The sequence below is a fragment of the Lingula anatina genome, chromosome 8 (genome assembly GCF_051362555.1).
Source record: "Lingula anatina isolate TDL-2025a chromosome 8, LinAna3.0, whole genome shotgun sequence".
NCBI lineage: Eukaryota > Metazoa > Brachiopoda > Lingulata > Lingulida > Lingulidae > Lingula > Lingula anatina.
In genome coordinates this window covers 16,747,934-16,762,885 of record NC_141774.1, presented here as the reverse complement: position 1 = coordinate 16,762,885, position 14,952 = coordinate 16,747,934, and the positions used below count along the sequence as shown (strand labels likewise).

The window sequence follows — 14,952 nt, the reverse complement described above, 5'->3', positions numbered from 1 at the left end:
ATTGGGATAGATCTAATTGGGCCAATGGAACAAACAGAAAGGGGCAATCAGTACGTATGCACTGTTGTGTGCTATTACACAAAGATGGCCCATGCACGTGCCTTGCCCTCCAAGGAAGCGACAGGGGTAGCCAGCTTTCTTTTGGACCTTTTTTTTACGTAAGTGTTGAATATTATAGGTGCAGTAATGAATATGTATCGACAACGATTGCTTTCAAAATTACATGTTAAGATAACTTCTTTAATTTACTTTTTTAAATAGGGTGGATTATACCCCTTCGATAACAGTAAAAAGTAACTTTTCCGATGAACATCATGACGACGAAGTTGGTAACTAAAATAACCATGGTATTACTGAATGTTTTCCAGTTTCGGATTCCCCAAGGAAATGCTAACTGACCAGGGGAGAGAATTCAAAAACAACCTGTTGCACTGTATTACCACGTCACTTCAAATAAAACATAAAAGAACCACAGCTTACCATCCCCAGTGCAATGGTCTCACGGGTGTGTTTGATTGGAATTATTTAAAATGTCTCTGTGATCGTGCATACTGTCCTTAATCTTAGCCCACGTTTTAGTTAAAGAATATATTAGCCATTTAATGTAATGCATTATATATTATTAAACTTTTGCAAGTTAATATACTTGGTGAGATAAGCACACATTTTTATTATATTTATATTGTATATAGATTTTAAGATGCAGGCCTATATAATATTCCAGAACGCTTCAACCAGACCCTGAAGGATATGCTTTTAAAGTATCAAGACGATCATGAGTGGGATGACGTTTTGGGGGATGTAGTATTTGCTTATAATACATCAGTCCAAGCATCTACTGGGTTTTCACCCTTTTATCTCATGTTTGGGAGGTATGAAGGAATATGTAAATTATTATCCATAAATGTTCAATTATTTCATGTTTTATTAAATAAATAAAATTGGGTTTTACCCACACCAGAAATGATGTAATTAATAATGAAAAATGTCGTCTTTTTATTCTAATTATGCTAATTTGGATGGATACAACATACGAAATAAAAAGCATTATTAACTGTTTGTAAATTTTAATTAATATTTTCTTTAGAGAACCTGTACTCCCTCTTGATGTGTGCAACAGCGACGAAGGAGAAGACCAGTCTGACGAGAATACAGCAGGCCCAAGTGGCCTACAACTGCCTAGTGCACCTCAGTATGAAAAGGAAGTTGAAACGATGGTTGAAACAATGAAAAAAAAAGTGGGAGAGGTAGCGTTACGAAATATAAAAAGAGCGCAACAAGAGCAGAAAAAAAGATTTGACGCTCGCCATTCAACTGATGAGGTATAAGCTTTTGGTGAATTACCCCATGAATCAAATTGATGCATATTTAACTTATAAAGCATTGGTTTAATATAGTGTGACCGTAATATGTACACTGTTTGCCTGGATTGTACCATTTACTGGTGGTGCGCCTCGTACATTTGTATACTTCGTAGTCAATTACCATTTATATTAAAATTGAATGCAGGTGAACTGTGATTAACGATGCAAAAACACTTATGGTATCTAAATTAATTTTACAGGTACTTACCGTGGGAACAAAAGTGTTGAAAAGAAATTTACGAAGGAGTGACAGAAAGGGGGGCAAACAAGAAAACCCCTGGCTGGGGCCCTACGTTGTGAAGGGGATATCCAAATCTGGATCTTACATCCTCCAGATTGAGGGCGGGTGCACACTGAAAGGCGCCGTAAACAGGGCAAATTTGAAAGTTTATGTTGCAGATGAATAGATAAAGAACTGAAAAAAAATGTGAAAAACTTAAATAAATATATGCAAATGTAACAAGTGTTATTCTTCATATACCTTTTTTATTCTATTGTATTTGTTTAGGTGAAATATTTTAAAAGTAATGGTAATATTATATTAGTTATCTATCTATCTATCACTCACTTAAAGTGCGAGAGAAAAATGGTAGCGGACATATATTCCTAGTGTAAATCAGGATAACAGGTCCCATCCGGACTTAGATTCCTGGCGGTGAGACATGCATTCCTTGGTAACTGTTGTCCTACGGACGTTAAATCCTAGTAACGTATGTCCTAGGACCTCCATTCCTAGCAACGCTAGACCTAGGACTTACGTTCCCAGGACTTAGTGTCCGGTCGGACTTGCGTTACTAGGACTACCATTCCGTTCACACCGGTTTGAAGGCGTACGTGTGCAGGTTGCGAAAGTGAGGGGGGTACCTTTCAAAGGGGAACCTCCTATACGTCACGCTGGACCAGCTTTTCACAGTCTCCACCTCTTTGGCGGTCAAACCGAGGTCCCACACCACGATTTTGAGAGTTGGTTCCCAGAAACAGAATGACCCGACGTGGTTAACGAGAGCCGGGGAAAAATACCTGTGATCCGCGCCTGTGACGATTGTAAAGTTGTTGATTTCAATACCTTTTCCCTTTGCAATAGGTCCTTTAGGCTTTGTCTCTGTCTGCAAGACTGAAAAAATCCACATAGAAACCTTTATATGCACGAACTGTTTCCTGTAAATAGATTATTACATTTGCCTAAGTTACCATGTACATTGTAGCCATGAGTAAATTGACATTTGTATTAGACACCATCATTATAATTGCTGTTGTTGTTATTGCAATTATTCACAATGGGTAGAGTAGTACCTTTATCTAATACTTCTTTCTTCACACATATCAACACGTTGATCAGAATCCACAGCACACCTACCACAATCAGGAGAACCCACCAACACCGCATTCTTATGATTCAGTTGCTTTTGTTCTATTTTCAGATAACCTTCGTAACCTTGAAATAAAAGGAAGACGGAATACTAGTAAGCATATAGTCTATAACCTGAGCGCATGGAAAACATGTCCAGTGTCGATTCTTTTGGGACTAGATTTTGTTGCCTGATGCCTTGCCCTGCCCGACATAATATTTGTATCGACTTAAAGGGATAACAACTGTTCGTATAATATCTATATTTCACAATTAATGGACTGTAAACAACTCATTAATATATAATAAATAAGATTTTGCCACCAAAACGGGAGTTCACGCAATTATTCTAGAATTTGTGCTTGCCATCACGTGACCTCCATAGATGGCAACACTCTGTAATAATCTCTTAAAAGAATCTAAAAAACTTTTTAGTAAAAAAACAGGGACGAACTTTGAATGTGGGAATGGATTCATTTGCAAAAATTGGGAAGAATGGGAAAATTGTCCTTTACCCCAGGAAGATTCCTTTCTTTTTAATTTTTTTGCCAAAATGAACAGTTGTTATCCCTTTTGCCCTGACCAAGACATGATGAATTGCGTCGCATATGAAACACTGCTTCACTTTTCCGTTCATCATAAACCATGGCCGGGGACCGTGGTTGCGTGGGATGAAATGCGGCACCTGGATTATTGATTGGGATAACAGATATATACATATACATATACAGTTATCAACCTACCTGAAGTGGCTGCGTGGTAACTTTACTGTATAAGATATAGGCAGACACTAGTACGCTGGTTCGAGTCCCAACAAATATTTTGTCAATTTTCTGGAAGAATTATTTTTTAAAAATTGATTACTATAAGAGGAAACTCGTACGTATGGAGGGTGGGCTGGTCAGTCACGGCGCAGTCTGTATCGTGCATGGATGCAAATTAGGCATCCAAAGTGTCATCAACCATGGCAACGCAAAGTCACGAGTTCGAATCCGGGGCACGTCAGCCCATCACACTAACGACCGGGCCCCTGAATCGGGATGTCACGAGAACAAATGTGGGTTCTCTGGTATACTTTAGAAAGTTTACATTGAGTGATCGATTTAAAACGTCATTAGCATAAAGTCTGTGTCGTTAATAATATTTCCTTTCTCTTCAGTTAAAAGTCCTTATATTGGTGCTGACATGGGAATTGTCTACTCTCTACCAGGGCCACATATTGATTTTTTCACTAGATATTAACAAATATGTCTCTAGTTAAATATCTGCATTGTGAAAATGTCCACAATAATAACTGCGGCCCTGGTAGAGGGTAGGAATGGTCCTTGATTTTCGTCCTTTATTACGAACTGCGACACAGATCTTGAACTTAAATTGACCTATAGCTTACTATAACTAAAATGTGCTATCTTCTCGGTGGGATTATCAGAGATAATTTTTTACATTTTTTACAAAAGTCGCGCCGCCTCTATTGCTTTTAACGGGAACACATTTTGTAGTTTCATGCACCCCCTTTCCTATCTTGGACCCTTGCTTCTCAGGACTGTTCATATGTCCGTACAATACCTGGGGCAAGTAGTCCGCAGTCGGCATTTGAGAGAGTAAAGACTACTCAATACTAAAACCGCCGAGGTGTGTGGACCTCATCTTGTTACATAATGTCAAAGGTGAAACCAAACGTTATCTCAGTGCAAAACAAAACAAAATGAAAATAAAAGCATCTGAGATCGTCTAACCAGGAACGTTCCGAGCCGTATTATACACGGCTCAGGGCCCAGATAAAAAATACCCCGCCATTTTCTTTTGTAAAAACGAGGCAAAGAGCGTAATGGTAGATGTCGTTATAATATAGTGTCAGTTATTTAATTTCAGCTTTCCTAAATTTATTGAGGTTATTATTTGTAGTGTTCATAACAGCATTTGCAGGAAATCTCAGAACTTTCTGATGCACTGTGTAGCTACCTGATGTCCTTCTCAATTCTTTTTTCAACTATTATTGATCTACAGAGGGAACTACACTAGCTTGGCCAATTTTATAAAGATATAATCCTCATTTGCATTACAGTAGTCACCTGACGCAGTGTACCATTAGGACCTTTTTCCAGTAACCTACCTTTCCATTCAAAATAAATACACGATGAGATTTGTATCCAAATGCAGAGGTAAACATGTATGATTTACCGTCTCTAAATTTCTCACAACTTACATTATAACATAAATGCTAAAAATATACAAATAAATGAAACAAGAAAGACCAGTCCACCATTTAATTACCTCCAGAACGGCAATGTGCACGCCGCTACAAAAATATGTTAACCATGCTTGTTTAACAGACTGTAATAGAGGCATAATTATAATACACAACGCACTTCAGTTATATTTTTAAAAGATATCACAAGAAAATGATATACCAGAAGATATGGCAATCTTACCGTCACTGTGATATTCCAATGAATAATTTTGTGGTTTCGTTTGATTTAAAACATGATGCGGGTGATACTGAAGTGCACAAAAGGCTCTGTTTCTGTGCCAAGAAAGGTAATCATTAGAATAAAATAAAATATAGCAATATAGCAAATTTTTCATTAATGTAAAAAGACCTGTCGGTGAGTTTTAAACATTAACTTGTCGACCTCTAAAATTGGCCTCAAAAATTCTAAAGAGTCTACAAAATACTACTTGATGCATTCTATCAACTAAAGATATTACGGTGCATTTTATATACATTCAGTTATGGATTACTTGCTTATAGTTATATGAAACTCATATTTGAAGATGATTCAGGATAAGTACAAGGACCCCCCACCCACTCCTTAGCGTCCCGTCCGGCAGGTCTTCAGTATTGTACTTGTAAAATGCAATCAGGCTTAATATCGTTCACGATCACATTGTGTGACTCTGATTAAAAGTAATTAACCATCTAATTGAGAGCGATTAGCAGCATCGTATGAACCTCCAAATAGCGTGACAAGTGCATATAAATCTGTATATGAGAGGACTGTATGAAAATTTACGTTAGAGAATAAAGGAGACGGAGTTGCGAGGTTAAGGAATTCAGAATGCATAGAAAAAGGTATGTGACCAATAAAACAATGGCCGATCATTTGGTTTTCTTGGCTTTTCCTTGTGCGATACAATGGTCCGGTCTGAGAGGTGGAGGCGTGGAATCTTCGGGTGACGCTTAGGCAGAGCAAGTTTAAATGTCATATGTCTATATTTGTGACCAAGGTTAATTAATTCTTTCCTAAATTTAGAGGAATCAGGAGAGAATCTCATATACACGTTCGCTACACATGGCAGTGCTGAGAAGACCCGTTCACTATTGCTTAATTGTTTCAGTGAGACTAGTTCATATACACGCATGCTTGATTATCCATTTACGACGAAAACATTACAAGTCATATTATCTTATGCGGGTTAAAAAACCTACTCTTCCACAGAACACAGTCTACTAGATCTGCCTTTGGCATCTGTTGTATCAGAGTAAATGAATAATTAAAAGGCATGCATACATTTAAATATCCAAGTAAGATGAAATTGATAGTGCATGTTCCATTCGAAAGGAGCGGGGACTACGTTGTCGTTACGTTTTGCAGCCAATGTATGTTCTTTGGTAATAATTTGTATCTTCTTGAAAAAGAGAAAATATAGGTCTATCACAAAAAAACCTATAACACAGGGGCAGTCTGACCAGTTTTAGCATCCCTAGTCGAAGCAAACTCGTCCCAACTCCAACTCTACCCGTTTCGCACTTCACCCTGTTTTATAAACTTGGAAAAAAAATTCTGGTTGCAAAATGCGTTTTCACGATTTTCTTTGGTTGCAAAATGTGTTGCAAAATGTGTTGCAAAATACGGCTCTACAAAGGCAATGGCGGAAGTGCTATAAAAGTTTCGAAGTTGATTTCACATACCGAAACAACGTTGACTACAGTTGTTCCGTGCTGTTTATATACGTCTCAGGACCACCAACGCCATCACAGAAACACAGGTTAATGAAATAAAAACTGGAAATTAGACACTTACTTTAGCACCATTCGTTATGGTAAGCTATTTTATATTCGTTACGTTGGATAAAAATAACATCAAATTTGACCCCAGATAAAATGCCACCCGTGGCTTATTGTGAATTTTTTTGATCGACTCAGACATTTATACACCATATTTTAATATAATCCAACTTAACATTATAGTATATTGTAGTATTGCCCATAGTAAATAAAATAATAGTTAGAATAAAATTTCATCGGAACTAACGGCTTGAGATACGTGTCAGGTTGGAACTTTCACCTTATCCGTAGAGATAAATTTGATTTGGAATAGCATTCAGTGTGGTTAGTTATAATAAATATCAAAACAGAACAAATAGCAGAGCACATGGTACTGCACGTCCTTTTTAATGAAACACAGCAGTCATCTTAGCTAACATAACAGATAAACAAACACTTGGTTTCCCATTGACTTCGACAAGGGTGATTCAAGAAAATGCGCTGTGTTTCCAGAAGACTGCATCAAATGTGCGTCAGGTCAAGGTCGAACTTCGGTCACGTCATCATCCCCACCATCAGCGCCCCTCGTGAACCTTGTGTTGGTACATCTGCATTCCACTACAATACCCCAAATATCGCCTTCCACACTGTAAAAAGGAAGTCTGAGGTGCATTACATCAACTTAATCTTAAACTACTGGTAGTGGCAAACCTGAGAAGACGGCTGACAAACGTGTTCTTAAACTCATACAACAAATCAGACGGAGGATAATTTTTTTCTCATTTATGGTCGATAGTCCAAATAACATAAACGCCATGTACTTCTCAAACATACAGCTTAATAAAGGTTAAATATACCCACAGATAACTTACATTATGCTTTTTCCACAGTCAGTTCTACATCCTCCGCCACATTCACAGCCGAATACATTACAGCTTTGATACCCACAGTAAGGGGTACCCTGAAAAACAAGTGTGAAGGGAGCGCCAAATATCCAAGCCGAAGTAGGTTGAGTAGATTGAGATTTCTGACACTTTTACCTCTCTTAATTAACACTACCTAGTTCATAACGCATCACAGCTGTCAGAATATGTAAATCAAATAATATGTTTCCAAAACCGTTTTTCAGATTAAAAAAACAACAATTAAGTCAACCCATTTAAATTCCACAAGGCTCATAACTACTGGCGGTAAATTCATATCCTATAATCGGTTAGACTAGTTGTTCAAAGTTTTGTTTTGAGCTTTGTGTCAACAGATGTAGTTGGGATGGGAGACCATAGTCGGACATGTACTGCCATCTTTGTCCATCGTCAACCAAATTATACTTAAAATACATTCTTTTATTTTCATTTTTACCCCACCCCCCACTCCACCCCTTTCTTCAAGTCAAATAATGGATTAGTTAGTGGTATTGAAGCAGAGTGGTTCGTAATGCCTTCATGCAAAGATTCATACTGAATATACCTACTTCAGTGCAGTCTTTGCAATAATGATAGAGGTCGGATTTGCAGCACACTCCCTCGGTATGGTGTACCAGAATAGCTACCACGCATGCGCAGGTCACAGCAGCTGTTATCACGAGAGCGCAAGTCATCTTCCGAAATGTAAACATTGGTTATTTGAGATACTTAGAACCCTATAACAGTCTGTAAACGCATCTACATAGTTAAACAAGAATCAGTGTCTACAACCACAATCATTGTGAGCAATTTTCTAAAATGTAATCTTCTCTTTCTCTTTTTTTTTTTTTTTCTTTTTTTTTTTTTTTTTTTTTTTTTTTGAAAAAAATGCAAACCGGCACCGCTCTGCGAATAAATTCATGTTACCAGCCAACCAAGACATAAAATGGGAAAAATTATGTGGCTTAGTAGCTCAACAATCACTTTACAACAAGTTACCTTTCTAAACCATTGATTTTTTGCGAATGCAAGTCAACAATTAAAATTGACATCTTATTGTTTAGATGAACATAAATATAACGTTATGAGAGCTATGCACTAAACCTCGACAAACTTATGTCCATTTTTAAACAACAACCAGGAAAAAGGGCGCCATGTCATAGTTATGAGCTGACAAATTGCTTTAAAAATTATTCTGTTGTGGGAAATAATCATCCGTTTCTCAGAGCGCATAATAGAAAATGAGATGAAAATATTTAAAATAAGTGAAAAGGTTTATATAAACAACAGAATAGGAGAGGACAATTTAACTCCAGCGTGTTTCCGGATTGACAGTGTGATCACACTATATAAAGTATACGGGCATGAATGACAGCGGTTGAAAGATGAGGGGGATCTAACAATAGCTGGCAATCAGTTCTTAAACAAACTTAAACCAGGCCTAAACAATAAGATTGTGAAATAAGATTACTGCTGTAAAATAATAATGTTAATTCAGCGGTGACGATGGAGAATGTGTCATTCACAATGTCAATAAAATAAGACTGGTTCAAGCCAATTGTCCACATCAAATAAATCTTTTTAGTAATTGAGGCTACACTTTAGCTTGTTCTGTAAATATCTTTTTAAAATAATGTTGCTTTATTTGTTACTTTCAATCTTTATTTTTTACACAGGTCGCGAGGATGGAAATTTATATACAGAGTATCTTTAATCTTCAAAATTTTGGTCCTTAGCATTCATAATTAATAAATACTATCTGCAATAAGAATTTTGAGACAGGGTGAATTGTTGATCATGCTGATGCACAATGCTGAAGCTTATGCATGTTAATCAAATTCAGTTTTTGACTTCGGAACACTTCATATAAAAAACCGATACCAAATTAAACTAGCAGTTTGCTAGCAACATCTAAAACATAATCAGCTGCGCGTGCTAAGCTAGTGAACAAAAGGACAGTTCGCTACGGGAGACGGTTTAGTGGCACGCGGTAGCATGGGTTCTAGTCTCTGAAAGCTATAATCATACCAGCGAAACAAACAATGGGGACCTTCTGGCTGATGTATCCTGCTGTTAATTACACCAAGTTACAGTTGATTGTCGCGCTCGCGCTGGACCACAGAACCCGGCGTCATGGGGTTCACTCGTCTAAAGTATTGTGTTATTCCACCTAAGCTATTGTGTTTGTGCGTTTAAATTTTGAAAGGATTTATACGGATCTCCATTGTTTGCCCGCCCCCTTCTATTCACAGGACAGGGATTAAAACATTTCAAACGTTGTTAAACCGGTGTACAACGGAAACATATTTATTACTACCACTATATCTACAAATAAAAACCAAAAAAAGATAAAGCTACAACCCGAGCAAATTTTTACATTAGATTTAGGTTTGTCGATCGTGTCTGCTATAAGGTTTATGTCCATGGATAACGTGTTGTTCTCTATATAGGCCCTATTCATCTCTAGGCAGGTATGCCATCGCCAGAAAAACGATATTTTGCCAGGAAAAAGAAAAGTAAATTAAACTGCTGGTCTTAACCGCCTGGTATTCACATTCAAATGAATTTGATGACACCATATCATGTGTCACGCCTTGCAGTGATATTGTGAAGTAAGATGGCTGCTGGATTAACTGGGCAAAGTTAAAATGACAAAATGCGGATTATATCCTCAGTACCTCTATCATTTGAATCAGGCTAGTCATTTGAAATGTAATCACTGATCTTCAGACAAAAGTACGCTCTCAAACCACTATGTACGAATGTGAACTAACATTCTAGAAATAAAAATGGAAAAATTAGAAGAGAAAAACCTGCAATTTTTTTACCTTATATCTCGGTTTGATCTTGTCTGATATGAGAGAGGTTTGTGTCCCAAGATCACGTGTTGTTCTAGATAAGCAATTCTTTTAGCAGGTACTTTCTTGTAGCGGCCAATTCACAATTAGTTACCTGCGTTTTTCACAATAAGCTTCCATTCTTCATGGACCGAATTATTCAAATGATAATTATACCTTTATTTTTGTGGTTTCAAAACCGCCAGTAAAGCAGATTAAGGCTCGTTTACCTTTTTTCACTTTAAAAGAACCAGTATAATTCAGCGCGATGTTTCCGTTCATTTATTATCATCCATTCACAAACGCTATTGATAAACCTGTTTCGATTTAAATGCCACCTGCATCTGTGCCAGAAAAACGAAATGTTCAATTTATTTAGAAAAAAAAATACATTGTGAGCTTTTTAAGCAAACAGAAAAATATACATTGTTGCTTTTTTAAATGAATGACATTTGAATTTTTAGCTGTTTATTTCTAATTTCATCGGATTTTCGACATGTCCTTTAAATGACTTAACTACAGGTTTACAGACCAGTACTTACCTTTACACGAATTATGTCAGTAAAGACGGACAAAACATAAGACACATTTTACTATAGTCCCCCACGCCAGCAAGACAACTATTTAGATTAGTACAAATGGTCCACCTCTCGAATATTGTACGAAATTAATTATATTTCATTTTTTAAAAGTGTATATTGTTTGTTCTAAATTGGGAAGAATATGAAGCATTACGCGGGGAACAGATTTGACTTTGGGATATTTCCACCGGATATATGTACATGCATCGGGTGCTTTTAAGGTAAGAAAATCACACACGCCTGCTGTCTTCTACCTCTTTCTTCTTAAAGACGTTCAAATTCTTATTTTTCCATCTCAGAATCTTCATCTTCCAATCACATAATCCATACAAAAATCAATGTCATTTAGGTGCTTCCCAGAACGAGGCACAAAGCTCCTCTGACGTCAGCAAACAAAGTCAGCGTGCTGTAGGCTTCTTGCTACCACCTCGTACGCCATATTCGTGCAGTATGACGCTACGCTGACTAAGTATTTTTCAACGGATTCTGCAGTTCTGTTTAATAACTCCGACGATATTGCTTTTGGAAACATTTTAGGGCTGGAGATGCTGTAGTCAAAATATCGCATGGTGCTACATGTATCGAGCAACAATGTTGCTTTATTTGGGTCGTGTTTTCTGACAGCGGCAAATAACAGTCTCTGTAACCTTTTACAAAGTCATGTTGTGTCTGGAAAGTTGAAATTGCAAGAACCCGTGAGTTTAACTTCACGTTATTTTTCTACAATATAGCACAAGACTTTGATTTCATTATCCATGAAAACATTTTTTTTTTGTCTAAATAATTCCACAAACTGAGCATCAGACGTTTTCAAACCAAGAATATTTCACCGAATATTGATCCGTACTTCATCGACTAAATCTAGAATTTTAAATCTTATATGACTGTTGAAAGTTTGTTTTCGTCTAAACTGATCCTTCCATTAGGCCTGTCATTTTCGACAGCATTGATACTTACAGTCTCTCTACGACATAAACCACGTTAACTTGTTTTTTATTCTGTGTGTGTGTTTAAATGGTTGCCTTGAGGTCAAGCTACGTTCACAGACTTTACGACCGTCATTTCAACTGCTTACACCATAGATACATACAACCAGTTTACTTTGCTGTACTTTTTTGTAATAAGCCAATTTTCTCTCGTCACAGTTGGCATGTAGAGACAGAAGGTTCACCAACTGAAAAAGTGCGTTACGATTTTCTTTGTTTACAAAATGCGTTGCGGTTGCAAAATGCGGCTCTACAAAGGCAATGTCGGAAGTGCTATCAACGTGAAAAAGCTTCAAAATGAACTTTACACACAGCAAGAACAACTTGAATGCAGTTGTTTTAGTGCCATTTATATACCTCTCAGGAACACCAACGCAAATTCATTAAAATTAAACTGGAAATTAGACACTTGGACCCCTTTCCCATATATTTTAGATCGATCTATCCCAGTGGGGGGGTTCCACTATATTACTGTCAGCTTAGCCAACGCTTAAGCGTCTGTCCCGCCTACTAAAAGCTGTAATGGGGTTATTAACTATGGTGCGCGCTCAGCTGACTGCAATTTAGCGTAAACCCCCAGGGTGTTAGGTCGATCTAAATTTTAATCTCTGGGTCGATCTCAATCTTTGGGAATACACCCTTAGTTTAGCACCATTCGTTATGGTAAGCAATTTTATATTCGTTATGTTGGATAAAAATAACATCAAATTTATCCCCAGATAATATGCCACTTGTGGCTCATTGTGACTTGATTCCAATGACTTAACGTTATTGTATAGTGTGGTATTGCCAACGGTAAATAAAATACTAGTTAGACTAAAATTTCATAGGTACTAACGGCTTCAGATACGTGTCAGGTAGGTACTTTCACCTTTTCTGTAGAGATAAATTTGATTTGGAATAGCATTCTGTATGGTTAGTTACAATAAATATCAAAATAGAACAAATAGCAGAGCACATGGTACTGCACGTCCTTTTTAATGAAACACAGCAGTCATCTTAGCTTACATAACAGATATTCAAACACTTGGCTTCCCATTGACTTCAACAAGGGTGATTCAAGAAAATGCGCTGTGTTTCCAGAAGAGTGCATTAAATGTGCGTCAGGTCATCATAACCAGCATCAGTGCCCCTAGTGGACCTTGTGTTGGCACATCTACATTCCGTATCAACGGTCCAGAAATTGTCTTGCACACTTTAAAAAAGGAAGTCTGAGGTACATTTCATCAACTTAATCTTGAAGTGCTGTTAGTAGCAAGCATGTAAAACGTGTTCTTTAAATCATACATGAAATCGAACAGAGGATTATTATTTTTTTCTTATTTATGGTCGATAATCCAAATAGTGCCATGTACTTGGCCAACATACAGTTTTGGAGAGACGTTATGAAGAGCCGCAGTTCTGTGCTCAATTAAGGCTAAATATATTCACATAACTTACATTAGGCTTTTTCCACAGTCACTTCTACATCCTCCGCCACACGCACAGCCGAATATATTACAGCTCTGATGACCACAGTAAGGGGTACCCTGAAAAACGAGTGTGAAGGGAGCACTTAAGGAAGTAGGTTGAGTAGATTGATAATTCTGACAATTTATCTGTCTTAATTAACACTATCTAGTTTATATCCCACCAGACCTGTCAGAATATGCAAATCAAATAATACGTTTCAAAAAACATTTTTCAGATTAAAATAACAACAATTAAGTCAACCCATTTAAATTCCACATTGCTCGTAACTACTGGTGGTAAATTCATACCCAATATTCGGTAAGACTAGTTGTTCATAGTTTTGTTTTGAGCTTTGTAACAGCAGATGTACTTAGGTTGGGAGACCATTGTCGGACATGTACAGTACTACCATCTTTTTGCACCGACAACCAAACTATACTTAAAATTCATTCTTTTATTTTCATTTTTGCCCCCACCGCTTTCTTCAAGTACAATCCTGTATTAGTTAATGGTATGGAAGCAGAGTAGTTTGTAATGCCTTTATGCAAAGTTTCATACTGAAAATACATACTAAAGTGCAGTCCTTGCAATACCCATAGGCCTCGGATCTGCAGCACACTCCCTCGGTTTGTTGTACCATAATAGCTACCACGCATGCGCAGGTCAAAGCAGCTATTATCACGAGACAGCAAGTCATCTTCTGAAATGTAGACATTGGTTATTTGAGATACTTGCGACAGTTTAATATTAGGTAAACGCATCTAAATAGTTTTAAAAGAAAAAATGTCCACACCCACAATCGTTGAGTAATTTTCTCAAAATAAACTTATCTTTTTTGAAAAAATTGCAAATTAGCACTGCTGTACAAATAAATTCATGTTACCAGCCAAACCAGAAATAAAGCTTTAAGAATTATGAGGCTTAGTAGCTCAACCATAATCACTTGACAACAGGTTACCTTTTAATATTCTGAAACATATTTATAAACCATTGATTTCTGCAAATGCAAGTCAACAGTACATGTAATCTACAAATAAAAACAAAATGATAAAGCTACAACCTGTGCAAATTTTTACCTTATATCTCGTTTTGTCGCTCGTGTCTGCTATAAGGTTTATGTCCCAAGATAACGTGTTGTTCTCTATATATTCATCTCTAGGCAGGTAGGACACCGTCAGAAAAACGACATTTTGCCAGGAAAAAGAAAAGTAAATTAAACTGCTGGTCTTAATCACCTGGTATTCGCATTCAAATGAATTTGTTTACGTGATGATGTGTCACGCCTTGCACTTATATTGCGAAGTAAGATGGCTGCTGGATTAACTGGACAAAGTAAAAATGACAATATGCGACTTATATTCTCAGTACCCATATCATTATAATTAGGCTAGTCATTTGAAATGCCATCATTGATTATAAGACAAAAGTACGCGTTTAAAATACTATATATGAATGTGAACAAATATTCTAGAAATGAAAACGGAAAAATTAGAA

The 14,952-nt window shown here is 37.0% G+C and overlaps 1 protein-coding gene across 1 annotated transcript; it reads right to left on the bottom strand.

Moving 5' to 3' along the window:
* Positions 1 to 12,800: 12,800 nt before the first annotated feature.
* On the bottom strand, positions 12,801 to 14,839 carry LOC147760480 (uncharacterized). Its single transcript, XM_087018858.1, has 4 exons — positions 14,535 to 14,839; positions 14,030 to 14,158; positions 13,447 to 13,535; positions 12,801 to 13,201 (listed from the first exon to the last, which is right to left on the bottom strand). Exons 2-4 carry the CDS (start codon positions 14,153 to 14,155, stop codon positions 13,099 to 13,101), a joined length of 318 nt encoding a protein of 105 aa, XP_086874984.1. The 5' UTR covers positions 14,156 to 14,158; positions 14,535 to 14,839; the 3' UTR covers positions 12,801 to 13,098.
* Between the last annotated feature and the right edge of the window lie 113 nt (positions 14,840 to 14,952).

What these genes read in the sequence shown, in the direction of transcription:
- LOC147760480 (XM_087018858.1), bottom strand. Translation starts at nt 14,155, where the DNA reads ATGACTTGCTGTCTCGTGATAATAGCTGCTTTGACCTGCGCATGCGTG. An exon ending in ATTGCAAGGACTGCACTTTA is followed by an intron (nt 13,536 to 14,029) that starts GTATGTATTTTC and finishes CTCGTTTTTCAG; the next exon opens with GGTACCCCTTACTGTGGTCA. An exon ending in GACTGTGGAAAAAGCCTAAT is followed by an intron (nt 13,202 to 13,446) that starts GTAAGTTATGTG and finishes CCTTTTTTAAAG; the next exon opens with TGTGCAAGACAATTTCTGGA.